This window comes from Glossina fuscipes, unplaced genomic scaffold, assembly GCF_014805625.2.
Source record: "Glossina fuscipes isolate IAEA_lab_2018 unplaced genomic scaffold, Yale_Gfus_2 1, whole genome shotgun sequence".
Lineage (NCBI taxonomy): Eukaryota > Metazoa > Arthropoda > Insecta > Diptera > Glossinidae > Glossina > Glossina fuscipes.
The window spans coordinates 18,176,067-18,194,279 of NW_023998415.1; the positions used below are offsets into that span (position 1 = coordinate 18,176,067).

General features: G+C 34.7%; 1 protein-coding gene across 1 annotated transcript in view; it reads left to right on the forward strand.

Annotated features, from left to right (window-relative positions):
- Positions 1-18,213, forward strand: part of LOC119632356 (homeobox protein Nkx-6.1) — a 43,193-nt gene that overhangs the window by 11,054 nt on the left and 13,926 nt on the right. Inside the window, exon 3 of the mRNA XM_038025217.1 lies at positions 17,512-17,708. Coding sequence (XP_037881145.1) covers positions 17,512-17,708 — 197 coding nt within the window. The remainder of the gene's footprint in view (positions 1-17,511; positions 17,709-18,213) is intronic.

Genomic DNA, 18,213 nt, shown 5'->3' on the forward strand with positions numbered 1-18,213 from the left:
TTCGTAGATCCGTAAATATCCGTTTCTGCGGTCCTCAAAAATGCTGATCTTGATTATTATAAAACATATCTCATCAGATTTCCAATCATTTCATTTCAATACAACTCGATAAAGTTTCTTACGAAATTAATGGGGAAGGGAGTCCCGTAAGAGGTTCTGAAGTGCCCACGTCGTTGCGCCAGTCTCCAATAATAAGCCAGATTAGGCTCATTTTACCTTCTTGGAAAAAATGAAGATCGACTAATGCTTGGCTTAGCGAGCCTGCCCGCCCACTCATCTTTCCATCTGTCTGTGGCTTTTTCGAAATTCAGAAAAACTCAAGTTAAAAACTTATATTTTTTACCAACGTTCGGGCACGCATTCCATAGTTTGTATATATAAGAGTGATTTTCCCGCAACTGTCTTGATAATGAACAAAGAACTGAAAGAATTTAAATTAGAAAGAAAGTTAGGAGGAGCTGTGGCGGAAAAATAACTAAAAAGTAAAACGATGGAGATGAAACTTCGACAGTCAATAGCCTTAAGTGTGCGCGGTCAACCTTTTTACTTCATCCATGGAACAGACGTGGAAATGCTGACTACGGGCAGCAATTAGTTTAATAATGCAACTAATTCAAACTGCCCGAGCGGTTGTAAGGTTCTATAGGTATCAGCAAGACGTTTATTGTTGTTTTTGTAAAGAAGACGAACAAAACTAGTCTTTCACCAAGTCTTCCACAAAATCTTCTTTCTCGAAAGGAGCGTTCGAATATGAATGCGATAAATGCCATAGTGCGATGAAATTGTGTTGCACAGTCTCCCTGAATCTAAACCCATTTGGAGCCGGCAAACAAGTGCACTTTAACGGCTTTAAATTTCATAATACTTGATCGAGAGCTATTTTTTTCTTGCAACAAATATATAATCATTTATTCGATACGGATAAGTTGGAGAAGGTTGAAGGTCGATAAAGTTAAAGGCAAATTGAAAGACTTTAGCAGAAGGTTTCGAAATTACAAGATCGCTGGACTTGCGTTCGCAACCATGAAACGACATAAACGAGAGAATTTATAAAATTGCTTTAGGTTAGTTAAGAGAAAAGTAATTTTGCTCTAAGCTTATACCTGGAATAAAATGCGCAATTGAATTGAGAGGGAATAACTGCTGAAAAATACTACGCCTAACATAATCCTAGGCAGAACCATTTTGTTTTTGTGTTGAAATTTTTTAAATAATTTGCTTCCTACACCTTTCAATAATTTCAAGATTGAATTAAGTTAGGGCGGATATAAGCTATGAGGCAATTAAAAAGATCGAACTGGGCCACGGCCCACTATTATTAAGTACCCTAGAACTTTTTAACATAATGCGTTATGCAGAAGATGGTCGAAAATGTGGTCTAATTCGAACCGTTTTCAATAGCGTTCGTCTTTCCTTCCCTCCTTCTGCGTATTGTATACATCCGCACAAACTTAACATACGCTTGTGTAATAAGTCATGTCTGGTATAAAAAAAAACAACTAAAATTTAGGCATTTATTAAAGGAGGAGAATAGAGGATCATCTATGCCTGATCTATGGTTGGCCAAATCTTGCCTAGTTATGTCTAGACTTGAATAAATTGTAAGTAATTACGGAATTACGTAGATAACTTAAGAAGAGAAGGGTCATGAAGATATTCAAGCAAGATTAATTAAAGGATCGAACTGGTATGAATTGATCGAATATCTTGTTATTGACAGTGAAGATATCGTTATACTGTAAAAGCTTTACGTGGAACATTTTAGCCAGACAGTCGCCAATATCTGCTAATTCCGTAGGAATCCTGTAGAAAACCCGTATCTGATTTGGTAAACCAAAATCATCAAGCCTAATTATAATATCCTTTGGTGTTTATGCTTTTCACGACGCCAAGAATAAGAATAAGAAAAGCATGAACTAATTGTTTAACTTGCAGAAATGTAGGGAAACGTTAGAGAAACTTTTCAATGAACAAAATTATCAGACGAGCAGTAATAAATTCGATATTCATCGAAGTTGAAAATTGAAAGAGGCAGGGAATGGATGGGAAGACGGAGAATACAGTTACAAAGACACTCCTATGGACTGTTTAGAACTTACTAGAAGAAAGCTTAGAACTAACAGTTGCAGGCTATAGCCAACTGCCGCCAAAAGCTGACACTGAACACTCGCGATTTATTATGACGATTAGCTGACGATAAGCTGGGATTTCAGGTTTGTCGTTTATCATTCGTGATAAATCCTTTAACAATCGCTTCTGGTGTCCAAAACGATTTTTCGACCAGCGAATTGAGATTGTCAACAGAGGAGCTAGAGTTTCAAAAGACGAGACTTGATGACAAAACCACTTCATTTCAAATTAGGTAGTCGCGCCTACTTCTAGAAGACTGAATATTTCATTGCTATCACTTACTTTTGGGAACAATAAGTCTTCTTCAGTCTATAGTTAATGCGCTTATGTATACTCCCACAATGAAACCACATTAAGCATATTTTGTAATAGCTTTTCCGCTCGCACGGGTGCCAAATTTATCATGTGTCGTACATTAAGTCAAAAGCTGCCAACGTGCAATTACGCTATGGAAGCATTTCGATGCTTTTCATCTTCTTATTTCTGAAAAACGAAAGCCCGTCGCAACTCTTACACACAAAAACCCATACATGGATGGGCAAAGTGATCTCGATTTCCAAATTAATTCTCATCCTCGTAGATATTTTATTATCAATGTCGATTAATACAAGATCATACAGCATTTGACTTGGGATATAATCGATTTGGGATATAACCTTAACATCGCCTAACGAATTGCTCTGGGACTTCTTTATTCAACTTTTAAAATTTCCAGCAAATTTTTAAGCGAACCTAAGCATACATGGAAGAGCATGGAGGTGTGCTTGACTTGGCACTTAAAGGTTTTCGTTGTAATCACTTTTGCGAAAGCAGTCTGTTCACACAAATTGCATGACTCTCGACCGTGAAAGCGGCCATTGATGTCTTCAAAATTTATATTGTGGTTGTCAAACTCAATATCGATTCCAAAAGTTGCACACTATCGCTTTCTTTTGATCCATTTCAACCGTGCGAAACCGTTTCGTAAAATGCAACAAAATTGCTCTTAACGATAAACATATGTTTTTGTCGACTATTCAAGATATTTGTTACGAAAAAAAAAAATAATACCTACTAACATAGGTAATCTCAAGTGCTTCATATCTATGGCAGATGTCTGAGAAGTTGTACGTGGGTACGCTACGTTGTCGGTTTAAGCCCACGGTGCCCGATGACACTCGGGTTAGTTCAGCGTAACCAGCGTCCTCCACAGAATTAGACAATCCCTTTAAACTAGGCGGCTAAACTACACTGGAGAATCCAGATATGGAGTTGAAAGTTCGACTATAAAACCTTAAGCCTTACCTACGCGATATAGTCACAGGATCCCAGCTGGGCAGAACCAGACTGCCCTTCTTCAAGATATATTAGCATCGAGTGTTACATCTGATATGGCGGGCGGTATCATACTCTCGACTATTACTATATCATTGTATTTTACATAACCAGTTACCAGCTGGTTTTGGTTAGCATGTCCTTCCTATAGCCTATTAGAAAAGAGTGTTTCTTCTAGTGAACAACTAAGCTATCTTCCAGAAAACTTGTCACCTACTTATAGATAGTCCAAGCCTTAAACTCTTCTTCGCCGGTCGCGACCATTTCCAGGGATCACAATGAGGAGGTAAGAGTTTCGGCACATCTTTACTCCCCGAAAAGTATAGTGTATCAGCCCATCTGTAGCAGATAGCTCTGAGGGTTTAACGGTGCACCTGGCATGATGCCTTAATCAGACGGGTTGCCTACAACCATAGGCACTCAATTAAGTTGAGTGATCACCCCGCAGGGGGAGAGACAATCCCCTAATAAGGGGGCCTCTCTTACCCTGAGGTTCGCAGATAGTTCATTGTGTATGGCCATATGAACCACCACTCTGGTAGGTGGTGAGGCCTATCTTCACCTCGAAATTATTCCAATGGTTATGGAATGGTGAAAACCACAGCCACCACGATACTCCCCGAAGGGCCGCACCCAAGCAGTCAGGGCTCACAAGGATTGACTGACGTACTTTCCAGCGCACTTTCGTGGTACATCATATCAACCCCCCTGAGCGGGCTCCTGACCACCGTGGTGCTTAAAATTTGTCTACAAAGCCTTTAGCCTCACTTTGCGCTTTGTATTACTTATTGTAATACATTACTCTTCCTTTTGGACTCAACCATACAGTGACGGTTAGTCAATTCCGGACTACCTTTCTTCATGATATATAGTTATCGGGCGTATCATCTGGCATGGCCAGATTTCCATGCTCTCACTAATTACTATATCGTAGTACTTATGCTAACCAGCTACCATTGAGTCTGGTAAGACTTTCCTTTATAGTAAAAGCTTATAAGAAGATATATAAAGCTATATACCAGTGAACCCCTAAAACCATCTATCAGAAAACTCGTCGCCGAGTTACAGTAGTCCAAAGCCTTAAACTCTTCTTCGCCGGTCGAACCGTTTCCGGGGATCATCGCAAGGAGGTGAGAGTTTCGGCACATCTATGCTCCCTATAAAGTATAGTTTATCACCCCCCCCACCCCATCCCATCTGTAGCAATAAGAGCAAAGCAATTCAAAATTTTGATATCATTTCAAAACATCGAATTGTCGTCCGACAATTATAAATTTAGTTGACTTGGCCGCCGCCAAAGCAAATTTCCTTTAAAATCATTCATTTTTAATTTATTCCTATTAATTATTTATTTATTATATATATCTGATTTTTTTGTTTTATTTATTTATTTGTTTCTTTTTTTTTTTTTTTTTTTTAAAAAAAAACATTTGTTTGTGCTTTCAATCATTGTGTGCTTCTCGCTCCATGTGTGTTGACATCAATTATAATAATTTTTTGTGTGCATATTTTTTCACTTTTTATTTTTGTAATTTATAGTCAATTTTTATTTATTTTTGATTAAGCCCTGATATGATAATAAAATTTAATTAAATTTAATGATGTTTACACAATGGTTCATTATTATTTACCATATTGCGCGCATTATATTTATACATATTATTTTTTATATTCCCGCCTGTTCCATTGAGTATTCTCTTTCCGTGATCTATAGTGGACACGTGCCTTCAGATAAATATTGCAAAAAAAAAAAAAAAGAAGTAAAATAAAAAATAATTATTGCTTTCTGCTATAAAAAACTTAAATTGTACGTTCAATGCGCATTTTTTTTTTTGTTTTTTTCTTGTTGTCACACGTTTGAATGTTTTAGTGAATTTTAACCGTTTTATTATTATCTTATGTCAGACAATTAAAAGCCAGTTTTCGTGAAAATTTTATTTTATTGATACACGAGATTGTTACGCAGGTGTTATAAGTGTAAATGGCAATCAAATCTTGTTTACATATTGTACTGCAACGCGTTGCGTCAACGTCAATACAGATCACGCAAATCACGCAAATCACGCAAATCACTCAAATCATCTCATCTCCGCCCCGATAAAATGCCTTTCTCGTAAAAAAAAACACCTCTTTTCGTTTCACTCTTTTTCACACTTTTCATTATCTTAACACATGCAATTAATTAATTTTAAAAGGTAAAGGACGAATCTTTTATGCCTTCCATTTCACAGAAATGGATTGTAAATGCAAAACATTTCGTTAAAAATGGGCATATGAGTTTAGATAGTTTAGTTAGGGATTTAGGTTAACAGTTTAATAGTATAAATTGTGGGTTAAAGTTGCTGCCTGCTGCGGGCAAGCGGATTACGCTTCCTTCCAATTTGCCCTTGTGACCATCCAATTAGAGTTCAATTACTGTATGGTGATCTTTAACTTTAAGTCAAAGACTGTAAGATTTTAAAAGCGTAGGCAAAAAAATTCCGTGAATCTCGTCCTGCAGTGGTGATGAGTAAAAACGTTTCACTGCAAAATCCTATACGTGTCAGCTGACTGCGGCGCGAGGTGACTGAGAGCAAAACGCTGAAGTAGAGGTTATTTAAATATCACATGCTTTCACTCTCTAAAATTTTTTTTTTAGTAGTAACAAATATATCTTTGCAACAAGTGGATCTAACTTTTGCAGTACTTCTTTGGAAATGTCTCAAGTATCTCGGAAATATGAATTTGAAAAATATTAAATGCTTTTCTACAGTTTTGAAAATCATTATTAATGCATTTGATTCTTAAAGCCTGGAAGAAGAAAAAAATAATTGGATGCTGTATTCATGTGGCATGATAGGGGCCAGTGCTTAATGTTTTGTTTGTTTTAAAAAAAAAAAAGGTTGTTTCCGTCACAACTTTTGATTTTCTTTTGTTTGTTTTTTTTTTCAATTCAATCATAATAACTGTATGTTTACCAATATGAACGCATTCTTATTATGTTGCTTTAGGATCATTCCTTCGCAACGTTCAGTTTTTTTAATAAAAACGGCGAACCTTCGCTTTGGGAACAATATTTGATGGAATTTGGTTTATATATAGAGAGATCTCTTGATTCCTGTTTTCAATCAAAAACGCGTTAATTCTGCATTTCTCACCTATGCATAGGGTATAGCAATAACGGAAGAATGCTGCTTTTGTTTCGAAAATTACATTTACCAGCAGTAAAAATAGATCAAATGGACTTTTTTTTTTATCAATGAACGAATTCTTTCAAGAATATTCGCCTGAGGCCCCGAGTAGGCAAAGAGTCTCGACTGACGACTCCAAAGGTCGTGGGTGCAAATCTTAATTCGTTAGAGATGGGTTTGGATGCTGCTAATGCTTTAGCACTTTACTCTCAGGATTTTATTTGTCTGGCTGTATTGACAATAACAATAATAATAATAATAAGAATTGTTACTGATAACTATATGATTCGTAAGAAGAGCTTTGTTCAACGTTGGAGTAATATAGAGTAGATTACGCTCAATGAAGATTCGCTTTCATAATCGACTGCATATTAGTTTTGTGTACTTTCGATATTGCGTTGTGTCCATTTATCATTGTTATCGTCATAGTTTTTGAAAACATTTCGGCATAGAGCAGGGCTTGTTCAAAGAAGCGAAAAACAGCGTTGTGTGCCCTTCAGCCTAACGAAAGCACTCTCTTACACACAAAGGGTGTAAAATGACTTAACATCGTTTCTAAGAGAAATCGGCAAAGATTTATTATCAGCCATATTCAACGTATCAAATAATTTTGAGAGCGATTGGTAGCACATTTTGAATATGGGTTCAACAATTTGCATATAAAAATTGTACTCACAAGTATTGCTTATTTGCAATGGAAGTCTTATTAACCGATGCCATTTGGTTTATTGGGCGATTAAGGCCAAATCATAACAATTAATGACGACTTTGCGCTATATTTAAAATAAACTGGAGAAAGGGAGAGAGAGAAAAGATTTAATTCTTAAACTCTTGGTCTTCGCGTTTTGATTTTAATATACGGGAACGCATAATCGAATGACTGATGGTAGACACTGTCCGCTTTCTTGAATCACATCTGATTCTAATATCTTTGTCAGCTAGTAAAACTTTCCTAAACTGACATCTAAATTCCGTAGGCATTTGCGAATAGGTCTATGACGGGTGTTCTCAGAGGCTAAGCACTTGAAACGCTTGCCGAAAATTTTGAAAAGATTTAAAATATATCAGTGCTTTTCCCTACTAACCAATGTTGGATTAAAAACGAAAACATTATAAAATAGAAGGAGTTGACGACTTTTCTAAGATGAGCACTTCTTTAGGAGTTTTAGGTGTTTTCGATTTTAATTTTGAAAATGATTAAAATATTTAATTACGATTTTCCTCCTTTTTTGTAAAGACGGAAACAAAAGACAAATATATATCTGGGAAAAATAAATATACCCAGAGGTGTAATTAAAACTTTATAGCAAAAGACAGTAAATTTTTTGTAAAGAAACTGTAGAGAAAGGGTTTCATACAAAGTAGCAAAACTTATCCAAAATGATGTAAAATACTCTTAACGGTTAATGATAATTACCTAACGTATATATATGTATATGCTTGTAAGAGTAAGACAGACAAAAATAATAATAAGAAGAAAAAGCACTGGAGGAATTTATAAAGTGAAGTATGTAATTAAAACATTAATACCATGAATAGAATATAAAAGTTTAAATTTATTTGAATGAGAATTTAACTCAAGTGTTATTTAATAAAATGAAACAGGAAATGAATGCATTATACGCTGACACATCATAAAAATCTTTTATTAATCTTTTTATTATTCTTTCTATCCGATGTGATAAAAAATAAATAAATAAATGTATAAAAATAAGAAATTCAAACGAATAAGAAGAAAAAGAAGAAGAAATTATATATAAAAATCGAAAGGACATTTAATTCAGTTGGTGCTTTAGAGATCCCTCAAATCAGTAGCGTCATAAACGTAAACAAGGATTTCACACAATTGTCAGGATATTCATATATATGTCGATAGTAATGACAGCAAATGTTATTTGCAGAGTTTTTATGGCAATTATATGAAGGCAATCGAATATATATTCCAAGAGAAGGGGGATGATTTTTACATTTATAGACAACTGCTACTGCTACTGCTGCTGCATTTGCTTTAAATTCAATGGAAAACGAAAAAAAAAATAAATATTTTTTACAGTAGTAGTAGTAGTAGTAGTAGTAGTAGTAGTAGTAGTAGAAGTAGAAGTATTAGTAGTAGCAAGGACGAGAAAATAAACGATTTTCATAAAGTCAAATAAACGCTTCATATTCGTCATTATTTATGAGCAGGCATAGAGTGCTATGTTACGTTTTTACTAAGTCTTCGGTAAATTCATTTTTGTTTTATCGTAGAGCGTCGCTATTACATTGAATTGCAGACCTCAGCTGGGTTGTTGTTACAAATTTAATGCTGTTAACACCGCCTTCATCATCATAGTAATAAAAAACAATTTTTCTTATTTTCTCTTTTCATTCCTCTGCTCTACTGAATGTCCTTTGGGTCTTGAGCGTATTATTGAAGGATTATTAAATTGGCGGATTTTTTTTTGTTTTTTCATATTCTAGTTATTAATAATTTCGCTCAGCTCTTTAACACATTGAAATTCGCGTGCGAATTTTTATACTCACCCCCCATTAGGGGGTGGGAGAATAATAGCTTTGTTATTCCGTTTATAACAATACGGCATCAGATTCTCTGTCGATTTTTTCATACCATACACGTATCTGCCCGACCATCTGCTGTTGCTGTTGCAACCTTTGAAAGAAAACAAAGCTGAAATATATTAAGTATACGCTAAGTATTAACTATACGCTAAAGTTAATTCTCTTAGCCTGATTTAAAAATCGAGAAAAAAACGAGAATTTTGATTTTATAGAATTAATAAGAAAATAATTTCGGACTTTTATTGCGTTGTTGTTATCTAGTAAGTTGTTATCTATTAGCAAGTAAGGCCTTTTTATGCTCTAACGCTCGAGATTATGTCGTCTCATTTCTTCTTCTTCGTCTTCTTCTTTTAATGTTGCAACCTATCGAAAATCGTTTTTTTAGCACTGAAACGGTAAATTTTCAGTAAAAAAATTATTCAAATTATTCGCTTCGCGAACGCAATTACCGGCCAACGGCATTCGGATAACGAATAATCATCAACCCTCGAAGCTACATTCGCGAAATTACAAATGATGGCGGACTTGATGGGTGACTCATTTTCCCCAACAATTAGGCTTTTCTTTTTTCACAAATTGTATAGACCTCAGATAGATGTGGCTTCAATATAATGATGAGACACTTCTTGAGATTGACAAACAAAATCAAAAAAAAAAAAAAAAAAATTATGTATGCACTTTAAGAGGAATGATGCCCTTTCCAACATCTCAAGCCGATAGATAAAGATTGAAAAATATTTTATTATACGTCGGATTTGGCTGCTGTTGAGATTCGTTAGCTGCTAATGCAGCGAACTAAACCTATTCCGCAGAATCAAACAAATCTTTTTAAAGACCAGCCATCTCCTATATTAACCGTTAAAATATATTAAAAAAGTACGGCTCAATAGTCAACTTGGCTCTGAAAAATGCAATTAAATTCACTGTTGGGAAAAAAAGCGAAATGTCTTTTTAACCAACCTAGCATAGCAGTCTTTTGTTGGAAATGTCGATGGAATTACGATCGGTCAAAAGCGATTCTGAATTATGAGGTGATGTCGTTCCATATATATCATCAAAGACCATTTAGTGATAGAAATCTGTATTTAGATAGAAATCAATATTTTTTCAAGTATCCAATATGTATATATATACATATATATATGCGTCCGCATAAAAATTCAACTGTGAATCATACAATTCTTATTTCTCTTCAGTTTGTTACGCGATTTTAGTTTCGCTTCCACCGTAACACTTAAAGGGCAATCTAACCGATATTTAGTGGGAATCTGAATTTATTATATTTGCTATTGTCAAACTATATACATATATTGTTGCTTCGATAAAATATTTTTCAAATCATTAAAGTTGGATTTCGTTTTCCTTCCTATGGTTTTCTTATTTTTTGTTTTTTTTTTTTTTTCTTTTCTTTGATTTATTTCTTATAGCAGTTTCTGGCGAAATGAAACCGCAAACATTATATTTAACATCATCATTAAATTAAGTGAAGCAAAACACCATCGTTGTTGTCATCATTTGGTTCCTTTTATTTAGGCTTAAGGCAAAAATCCACACGACATAATGATCGGCTAACTTAATGAATGTCGTACTCATCTCATGTTTGGGCTGCGTCTAAATGTTTAAACATTTGGTTCTTTTTTTTTTTGCATTTCGTTTCAAACATTTTTACTAATTAAAATTCTGACAGCATCTAAAAAGCTGTTGTTTGCTGACTACAAGGGTTACAATGTTTTGTTATTGTTTCATTAGCTCTTAAGTACATAATTGGACTAATAACGATTCCTAGTTAACGTTCGCTGACGACAATGAATACAATTTTCTTGTTAATACATGAAATAAATTGAATGAAGAAAGAAATCTACAGAAAAATGCGTTAAAGCAATAAACTGTTTGTTAAATGCTAAGTCCTCAGGTCAAAGGACAAAAATTCTGGACATTTTTTATACTTATCTGCTTTAGCTAGACTGGATTGCTTTATGAAAAAGAAGTTGCGATGTTGCTTTACGATAATAGGTAATGGGTAACGTCATTTAAGTTACAAGTCTCAATATTATTTTGATTTACGGTCACTATGTCATAAGACAATTTAATCGAAACTGAAAATTTTCAAAAGAAAATTTAAAGCCAATTCGTTAACATTAACGAACAGACTTAAAAAGAAGAGAGCAGAGCGCTCTTCGGTAACGTCACACCGGTCAAAATCAGTCCTAATGAATAAACGAATGAACAGACGCTATGATATCCTTGGGCTTCATTGCGTAAGTGTCTTTCATTTGAGAGTATAGTCAAGCGAGTATTAGTTCAGGCCTGTTAGAAAACCACATCCGGTCACAGATTAATCTATACAATGAATGAAGCGATCAATAACGCGTCACATGATATCGCGGATCTTAAACGCATTCCATTGATTCCAACATCTGTAACTGCAAGCGTTGTGGCTTGCTTTCACTTATTAGCGAACTGTAAATGAACAAATAATTGTAACGGTCTCCCTGATGGGTTATTCCATATGTGTTATGTACTACATTATAGAGTGTACTTTGCATATGAAATATGTTACCATTTCGTTCAGTTACTTTGTACCACATTTCTACTGTGTGTTAGTGCGTGTTTAAGTTCTCATAGCATCATAATGACTCACAGCTTTGCTAGGCAAGCATAGATCCACCGTCAGGTTCTTTTGATGAATATTACCCTTCCGCGTGATCCATCCTTATTGCAGCATGGCGCTGAGTCTTCGCGATTATCGTGTTCGATGCAGCGCCGTTAGGCTCAGATTTGTGGCGAGAAGACAACCTTGAGCAAGCTCGCAAAAGTCCTTATTTAATTTATTTTTTCATTCAATTCACGAGAGGACTTTACTTATCTAACTTTTTCCCCTTAGCGATTTACAAACATGAAAATTTCAACAACAAGTCATAGGCGACTCCAAGATGGTTCAGACGTAGGGATAACCTTTAGTTCGTCAGTATAAATGTTTGAATCTAGGCTATCATGTAGTTTGTGAAGTCAAAATTGGTGAAGCAAGTTGATATTTTCTACTGCGTACAAGTACACTATGACGATTTCGGGCGATCTGTGACACCTTAATTACATGCACGATCCAATAAAGTTAATGTTTAAAAATAGTTTTTGTTTTTTTTTTTTGGGCTAAAAATGATTTTTTTGCCAGACACGGGGAGAAACAGAAGGAAACTGTTAAAGTCAGCGGTGTTATTAACTACAAATTACTTTCTTGATAACCCAATATTGTATATGATGCAAGGGGCTGGTGTGATCTAAATAAGATGAGGCTTTATGATCACTCGCATACTTACCTTCGTGGGGCTTACATTACGGCGAAAAGAAGGGATCGATAGGGATGATATATATCATTTAATAGGAATGAAATTATCAGTTGATGTAAATATGAATATGTGTCTCTTCGTCAATCCGCCTCCCTTCTGCTCTATTCCTGCGCCATTTAAGCAATTTGGAAAAGCATTGTTGGAGCGCGACAAGAATCTAAAGAAGCCTTAGAAATTATTCGAAAATTTCAATGTATTTGCAAGAGTTATTGCTGTTTTTTGCAAGGCATCGATCGAAGACCAGAGTGGTACTAAGTATGTGGAGACAATTTTTAAAGTAGCTTCAATCCCCGCCCGACACATTATTAGCAAATATCTGACGATTTTCATACCTTCACTATGGCGACTGGCGAGGTGGGCATTGAATATCAACTGTAAGGTGAATATCCGTTAATTCGGTTAAAACTTAATTAAATTGAACTATTTAGTTACTATTGCTATGACTGCGTAATGGTGAAGAAAAAAAGTTCATTTCATTTAAACTATTGAAGGAATTGAATACAGTCTGAGTTTCTATTCGAGAACAATAAAATATTGCTGTCTATCTCTTCTCCATTCGATGTACGTCCCATTAACCTAAATAAGGCGAGATACGCGATAGTAAAAAACCCATTGAAAATAGTTGTTTGATTAGCATTTTCTCGCAAAATTAATATTTTAAAAAATTTATGTTAGCACAACAAAAACAAGCTTCACATTTACAGTTTGTACCCAAAAGGGTCATTAAGGGATTCGCTAACAAAAGAAGAAAAAAAGAGTGAGAAGGTACACCAATAACTTTAGCAAAACAATTTATTAACAACAACCAACCCTTAAACGCAGACTACTACCACTAAGACCGCAATCATTATTATCTTCGTAGTCATGCTTCTCATTTTCATTATAGTATCGGTCTCTCTCTCTCTCTCTCGTTCTCGTTCTCGTTCTTGTTCTCGTCCTTTATTTGGTCCTCACTCTCTCCGCGTCTCATTATATTAAGCACAATCTATCAAAACCCAAAATGGTTAAATGGCCGTAAACACATTTTATGCTGACTTTATAATGCCTACGAAAACTGTTGACGACATGGTTGAGGACAAACACTAAACTACCTTAAAATGATTAGGATAAAGGGGAGAAACATAGGCAGCTATTGGGGAGGAAGTATAATGAAGCAAAAAAAAAAAAAAGTAAGAAGAATGAAACACACATACACACACACACATATATATATATATATATATATATAAATATACAGAAACACATTTCTCATATAATTAGCAGCGGAATTCGGAGAATAACAAAATTTTATAATAGGGTGACATCAAGTATTTAAGTAGACTATATATGGCATACACCAACGAACGTCATGTCGTAGTAGAAAGGAACCCATCACATTTATATGTATTGTATAAATTTCCGCTTTCCATGTGCAGCAAGCAGTTAAGTACCATTTCCTAAGGGGGGCGTTTTGTTTGTTATAATAGCCTTTTATTGGCTTAATGCCTTTATTACCCATTTGCTTTGGATTCAAGTAGATGAAAGCTAGCGGGAAGGTTTAAATGTTTGCCCGAATGCGGTTTTAGCATTTAATTCTACCTCTCTAGAAGAGAAACATCCTTGAAGGTGTAGTAACGACGACGATAATAATATTGACGCTACCGATGACGACGACAACGCTGATGATAATGATAATGATGAAAATGATGATGATCGTATTGGGATTGAAGGGAGGTTCTATGCCACTGTAAATTAATTTGCGGTCAATTTGTTTTGCTTTAATTTCGGTTTATCGTTTTAATTTGTCCCCTAACAATTCAATTAATTTTGTCCACTTATACCGCTGCCCAAACTCTTATATTTTGCATAATATATTTACAGTAAATCAGCAAACAAGAAAATTAACTGAAATTAGTTTGTAATTAGTTGATCATCATTAAAGATTTATTTCTCGAAAGATAGCAATTCTAAGTATAAAATAAATGATTTTTGAATAAAAAGATAAATAAACAAATAAATAAAAATAGAAACAAAAATACCAACTGAAAACGCTAGAGCAGACTGCGACGCACAATTCAATACCCTATATCAGCCTAGAGTTATACTGAGAAATGGCTGAAAGTGTGGTCCGATCTGAACGGATTTCAATGACGTTCGGCTTTTTGTGCTAAACCACGCCAGTGTACCGAATTTCATCAGTTAATCCCAGAAATTAGAAACTGTAGGTTGAACAGAACGAAACGGACAGACGGACAAACAGGCATAAAACCGGCATTAAGAGAATGCTTCTGAATCGATCGATATAATGAAAAGTTAAAATATCCCCAAGATCCTTCTGGGTGTTACATACATCTATACAAACTTAATATACCCTTGCAGCACAACAATATTTTGTTAGAAGACAGACAATCTGTTTTTCACTTAAAAAGTTTACATACAAGGGACAATGCAGCAGCGAGTCCTCATCTATTATTTCAAACTTAAAAATTTTCCAGTTAATGCTCAACAGCTGTGCAACGAATCTGTGCTGTGTTGTGCTCGTTGTATTGTGTTCGATTTTAAGGAAAAAGACGAAACAACCGCATAAACAATTAATAAATGTCTAATTTACAAAAGTTTCTCTCATCCCAACTAAGGTCTTTTATTATCCATTATTTCGTTTTTATAAGTCGTACAGTTGGTGTACAAATATTACCAATAAGTTATATGCACAAAACAAAGGCAATTTAGTGTACTGTTGTAGTCCGTTAACATATATTTTTATTTTTTAGAATTTCAAGTTTTAGGCTCTTCCGTCTTTCAGCCCAGCGCTTCAAATCACAAAACTCGGTCTACATTCAACCATTGAATCAAACCATTCGAAAAGGTCTGCAAAATACAAATTTATCCCTCTGTTCGTAATATATATCTCTCATTATGGGATTAATTTGTGCGTGTGTACTAATACTAATTTTACACCTTTTCTGTGTTATATTTTCCGGTACACTTCATGCTGGACATCAAGTTTTTTTGTATAATAAACACAGAGTATGGTAAAAGTAAGTAAAAGTTCTGTTGCAATATATTTATGTATCGATTGGACAAGGGTACGCTGTTGCTTACATAGCACATTGCGCTTACCATTTGCCAATACTTAAATGATGAAATGCTTCGTTATACCCATCACCGAGGGACGGGGATTACAACATCCAGATGGAAGGTTCAAAGATTCTACAAGCTGTCAGTCTCAAATTATTTTCCTATTAGGCACACCGTGTATATAATGCTGCTTTATATAATGTTTGTCGTAAACTTTCTACTCGTCTCAAATATGAAAAGTTCGGGTCTAAATTTTGGTAATAGCACGAGAAGTCTTCTAGAATGGGTCGTATCATCCTAAGACACGAGTAATCTAAATAGAAAACTCCTCTACTTTCGGTGCGTTTTCCTCGCTACGCATCAGCCAACAGACGTACAATAAAACTTCACGCGTAAAAACTGCCAAAAATATGAAAAAATCTGTCCAGCCCACCCAATACTGTAACAAAATAAAAGTGTTTGGCGTAAAAATTTCGAACACAATTGAATATAATTTTTTCATTTATTTTCAAGATATAAGCGACGGACACGAAAGACTCGTCCAAGTCCGTATATATTCTTTCATTTTCTTTTGCTTTTTAATTTTGATGGGGTTTTGTATATGTGTATTTTACTTATTTAGACGGAGAGGTTAACATATTTAACATAGTTACGAATAACTTTTAATTTAATCTATAATCATCGGACATACATGTCCTATATTTATCCCACTTTTTATTTTAATTGACATAACCATGAAATCCTAGAATTAACTGAGAGCGAAAGGCTGGAAGAATAGATAACCATGTAGTAAATCAACTAAAAATCTTAGAACTTGATCTTTCATGGCTTCTTCGGGGTCCAGCAAACAGAGATGCAAGTTATAAGTTGCAAGTATGCCCTCGTCCTACAGTGATGCAAAAAAAGGCAAAAATTAAAAAAAGACAAGAGCGGGCAATGTGCAATATTCGATCCGAACCATATATTTTGGAATTTTGTTTGTTTTTTTTATTAATTTTTCATATCCTTTAAATAATACTGACAAAGCGGCCATCCGTTCCATGTTATGATTGTCACAGGACATTAATTCATAGTTGACATCATTCTGTACATTTTCATGTTAATGATGAAAGTTTGAATTGTTAACAGGCTTATGAAAAAAAAACTTTTCGATTTTTACAAAACTTTTCACTTTATATGAAAATGAGAAAACGCGAAACCTGTCACTTGATGCTCTAGTGAAACCGTAAAAGCAAAAAATATTAAAATGTATTGTTGCTGACATCGGCTTTTTCCCTTCTTTTTTTTTTAGCCATCAAAGAAAAAAAAAATTCAAGGGTCCTTTTTGGGTGATGCGACGCGTATGTAAAAAGATGCTAAGCATCAGAGATATTTTGATTGCTTTTCTTTAAGCTCTCGTTCTCGGGCACCGATAGGAACAGTGAAAATAAGTTTCAGCGTAGCACGAGCTCGACCGCCTCGTCTACTATTCAATAACTGTGCTACTCATATTGAAACTGAAAATTTAAGCCCAAGCGTTGGATATTCAAATGGCTTGTGATAAAAAAGCCAAATAAATAGCAGACGATAATGAAGCCCTTACCTGCAACTGGCAGCGTTAGTCAACTCAGAAAATTAGATCTTAGTGCGTAAGAAAATACGTAAGGATTGTAATATTTACGTGTGTAGGCAATATTTTGCAATCTGTTAACTTCGTTAGAAGCCGGCTTCCTTTATATTTCCTTTAATTTAATTTAATTCGGACGGAGTTTTTCATATAACTTACGTCATAAGGTAAATTATGAGCGAATAGAGAAGCTCGGATTGTCGTCAGTTTTCATAATGTTTTCCTCAGTAGACGAAGGCTGCAATAAGATTAAATTAACTTAATAATTATCGTGTGCTTTGGTTTTTTACAGTAAGTTGTTTATCTTGTTATCTTTTCTTCTTCTTAGTGTCCGCCAATTTATCGCAATCCCATCAGCACCATCAAGCGAACGACAAGGATGGAAAAAAGAAGCATACTCGCCCAACATTTAGTGGCCAACAAATATTTGCCTTGGAAAAGACATTTGAGCAAACCAAATATCTGGCCGGACCAGAAAGAGCTAAATTAGCCTATGCCTTAGGAATGACCGAATCACAAGTGAAGGTAAGAAGACAAACAGTAACAAATAGCCAAAACAAAAAAAAACAAAAAAAAGCAAAAAAGACCAAATTGAAACAAGGCCAAAGAAGAAGAAGAAAAAGAAGAAAATTTGCATTTTAATTACAAAGGCTTAGAAATCAAATGGAAACTAAAAAATGAATTGAATGAAGTGTGCGTGGGCTTAGAGTACGGCACTAAAAAAGATTTAAAATTTTAAATTTAAAAAAAAAAGGAACAATAAAAACGCAAATCCTTTTGTCATCAAATTTGTTGTAAACATGCGGCAGTGAGGGTACAAATTTTCCCGCTTTTTTACGGTCTAAGCACGCGTGTTGTGTAATCTTATAAAGCTGTTGTTGTGTCATTTGTTTTGATATTATTTGCAGATAGCGTTGAGGGAAGAAAGATTTTTAGATTTTTTAAAAAAATTTGTGCATTTTTTATTGATTTCCTTTTTGGAATTTAAATTATTTTTGGTACCCAGTGGAGAGAATAACGAAAAAAAAAA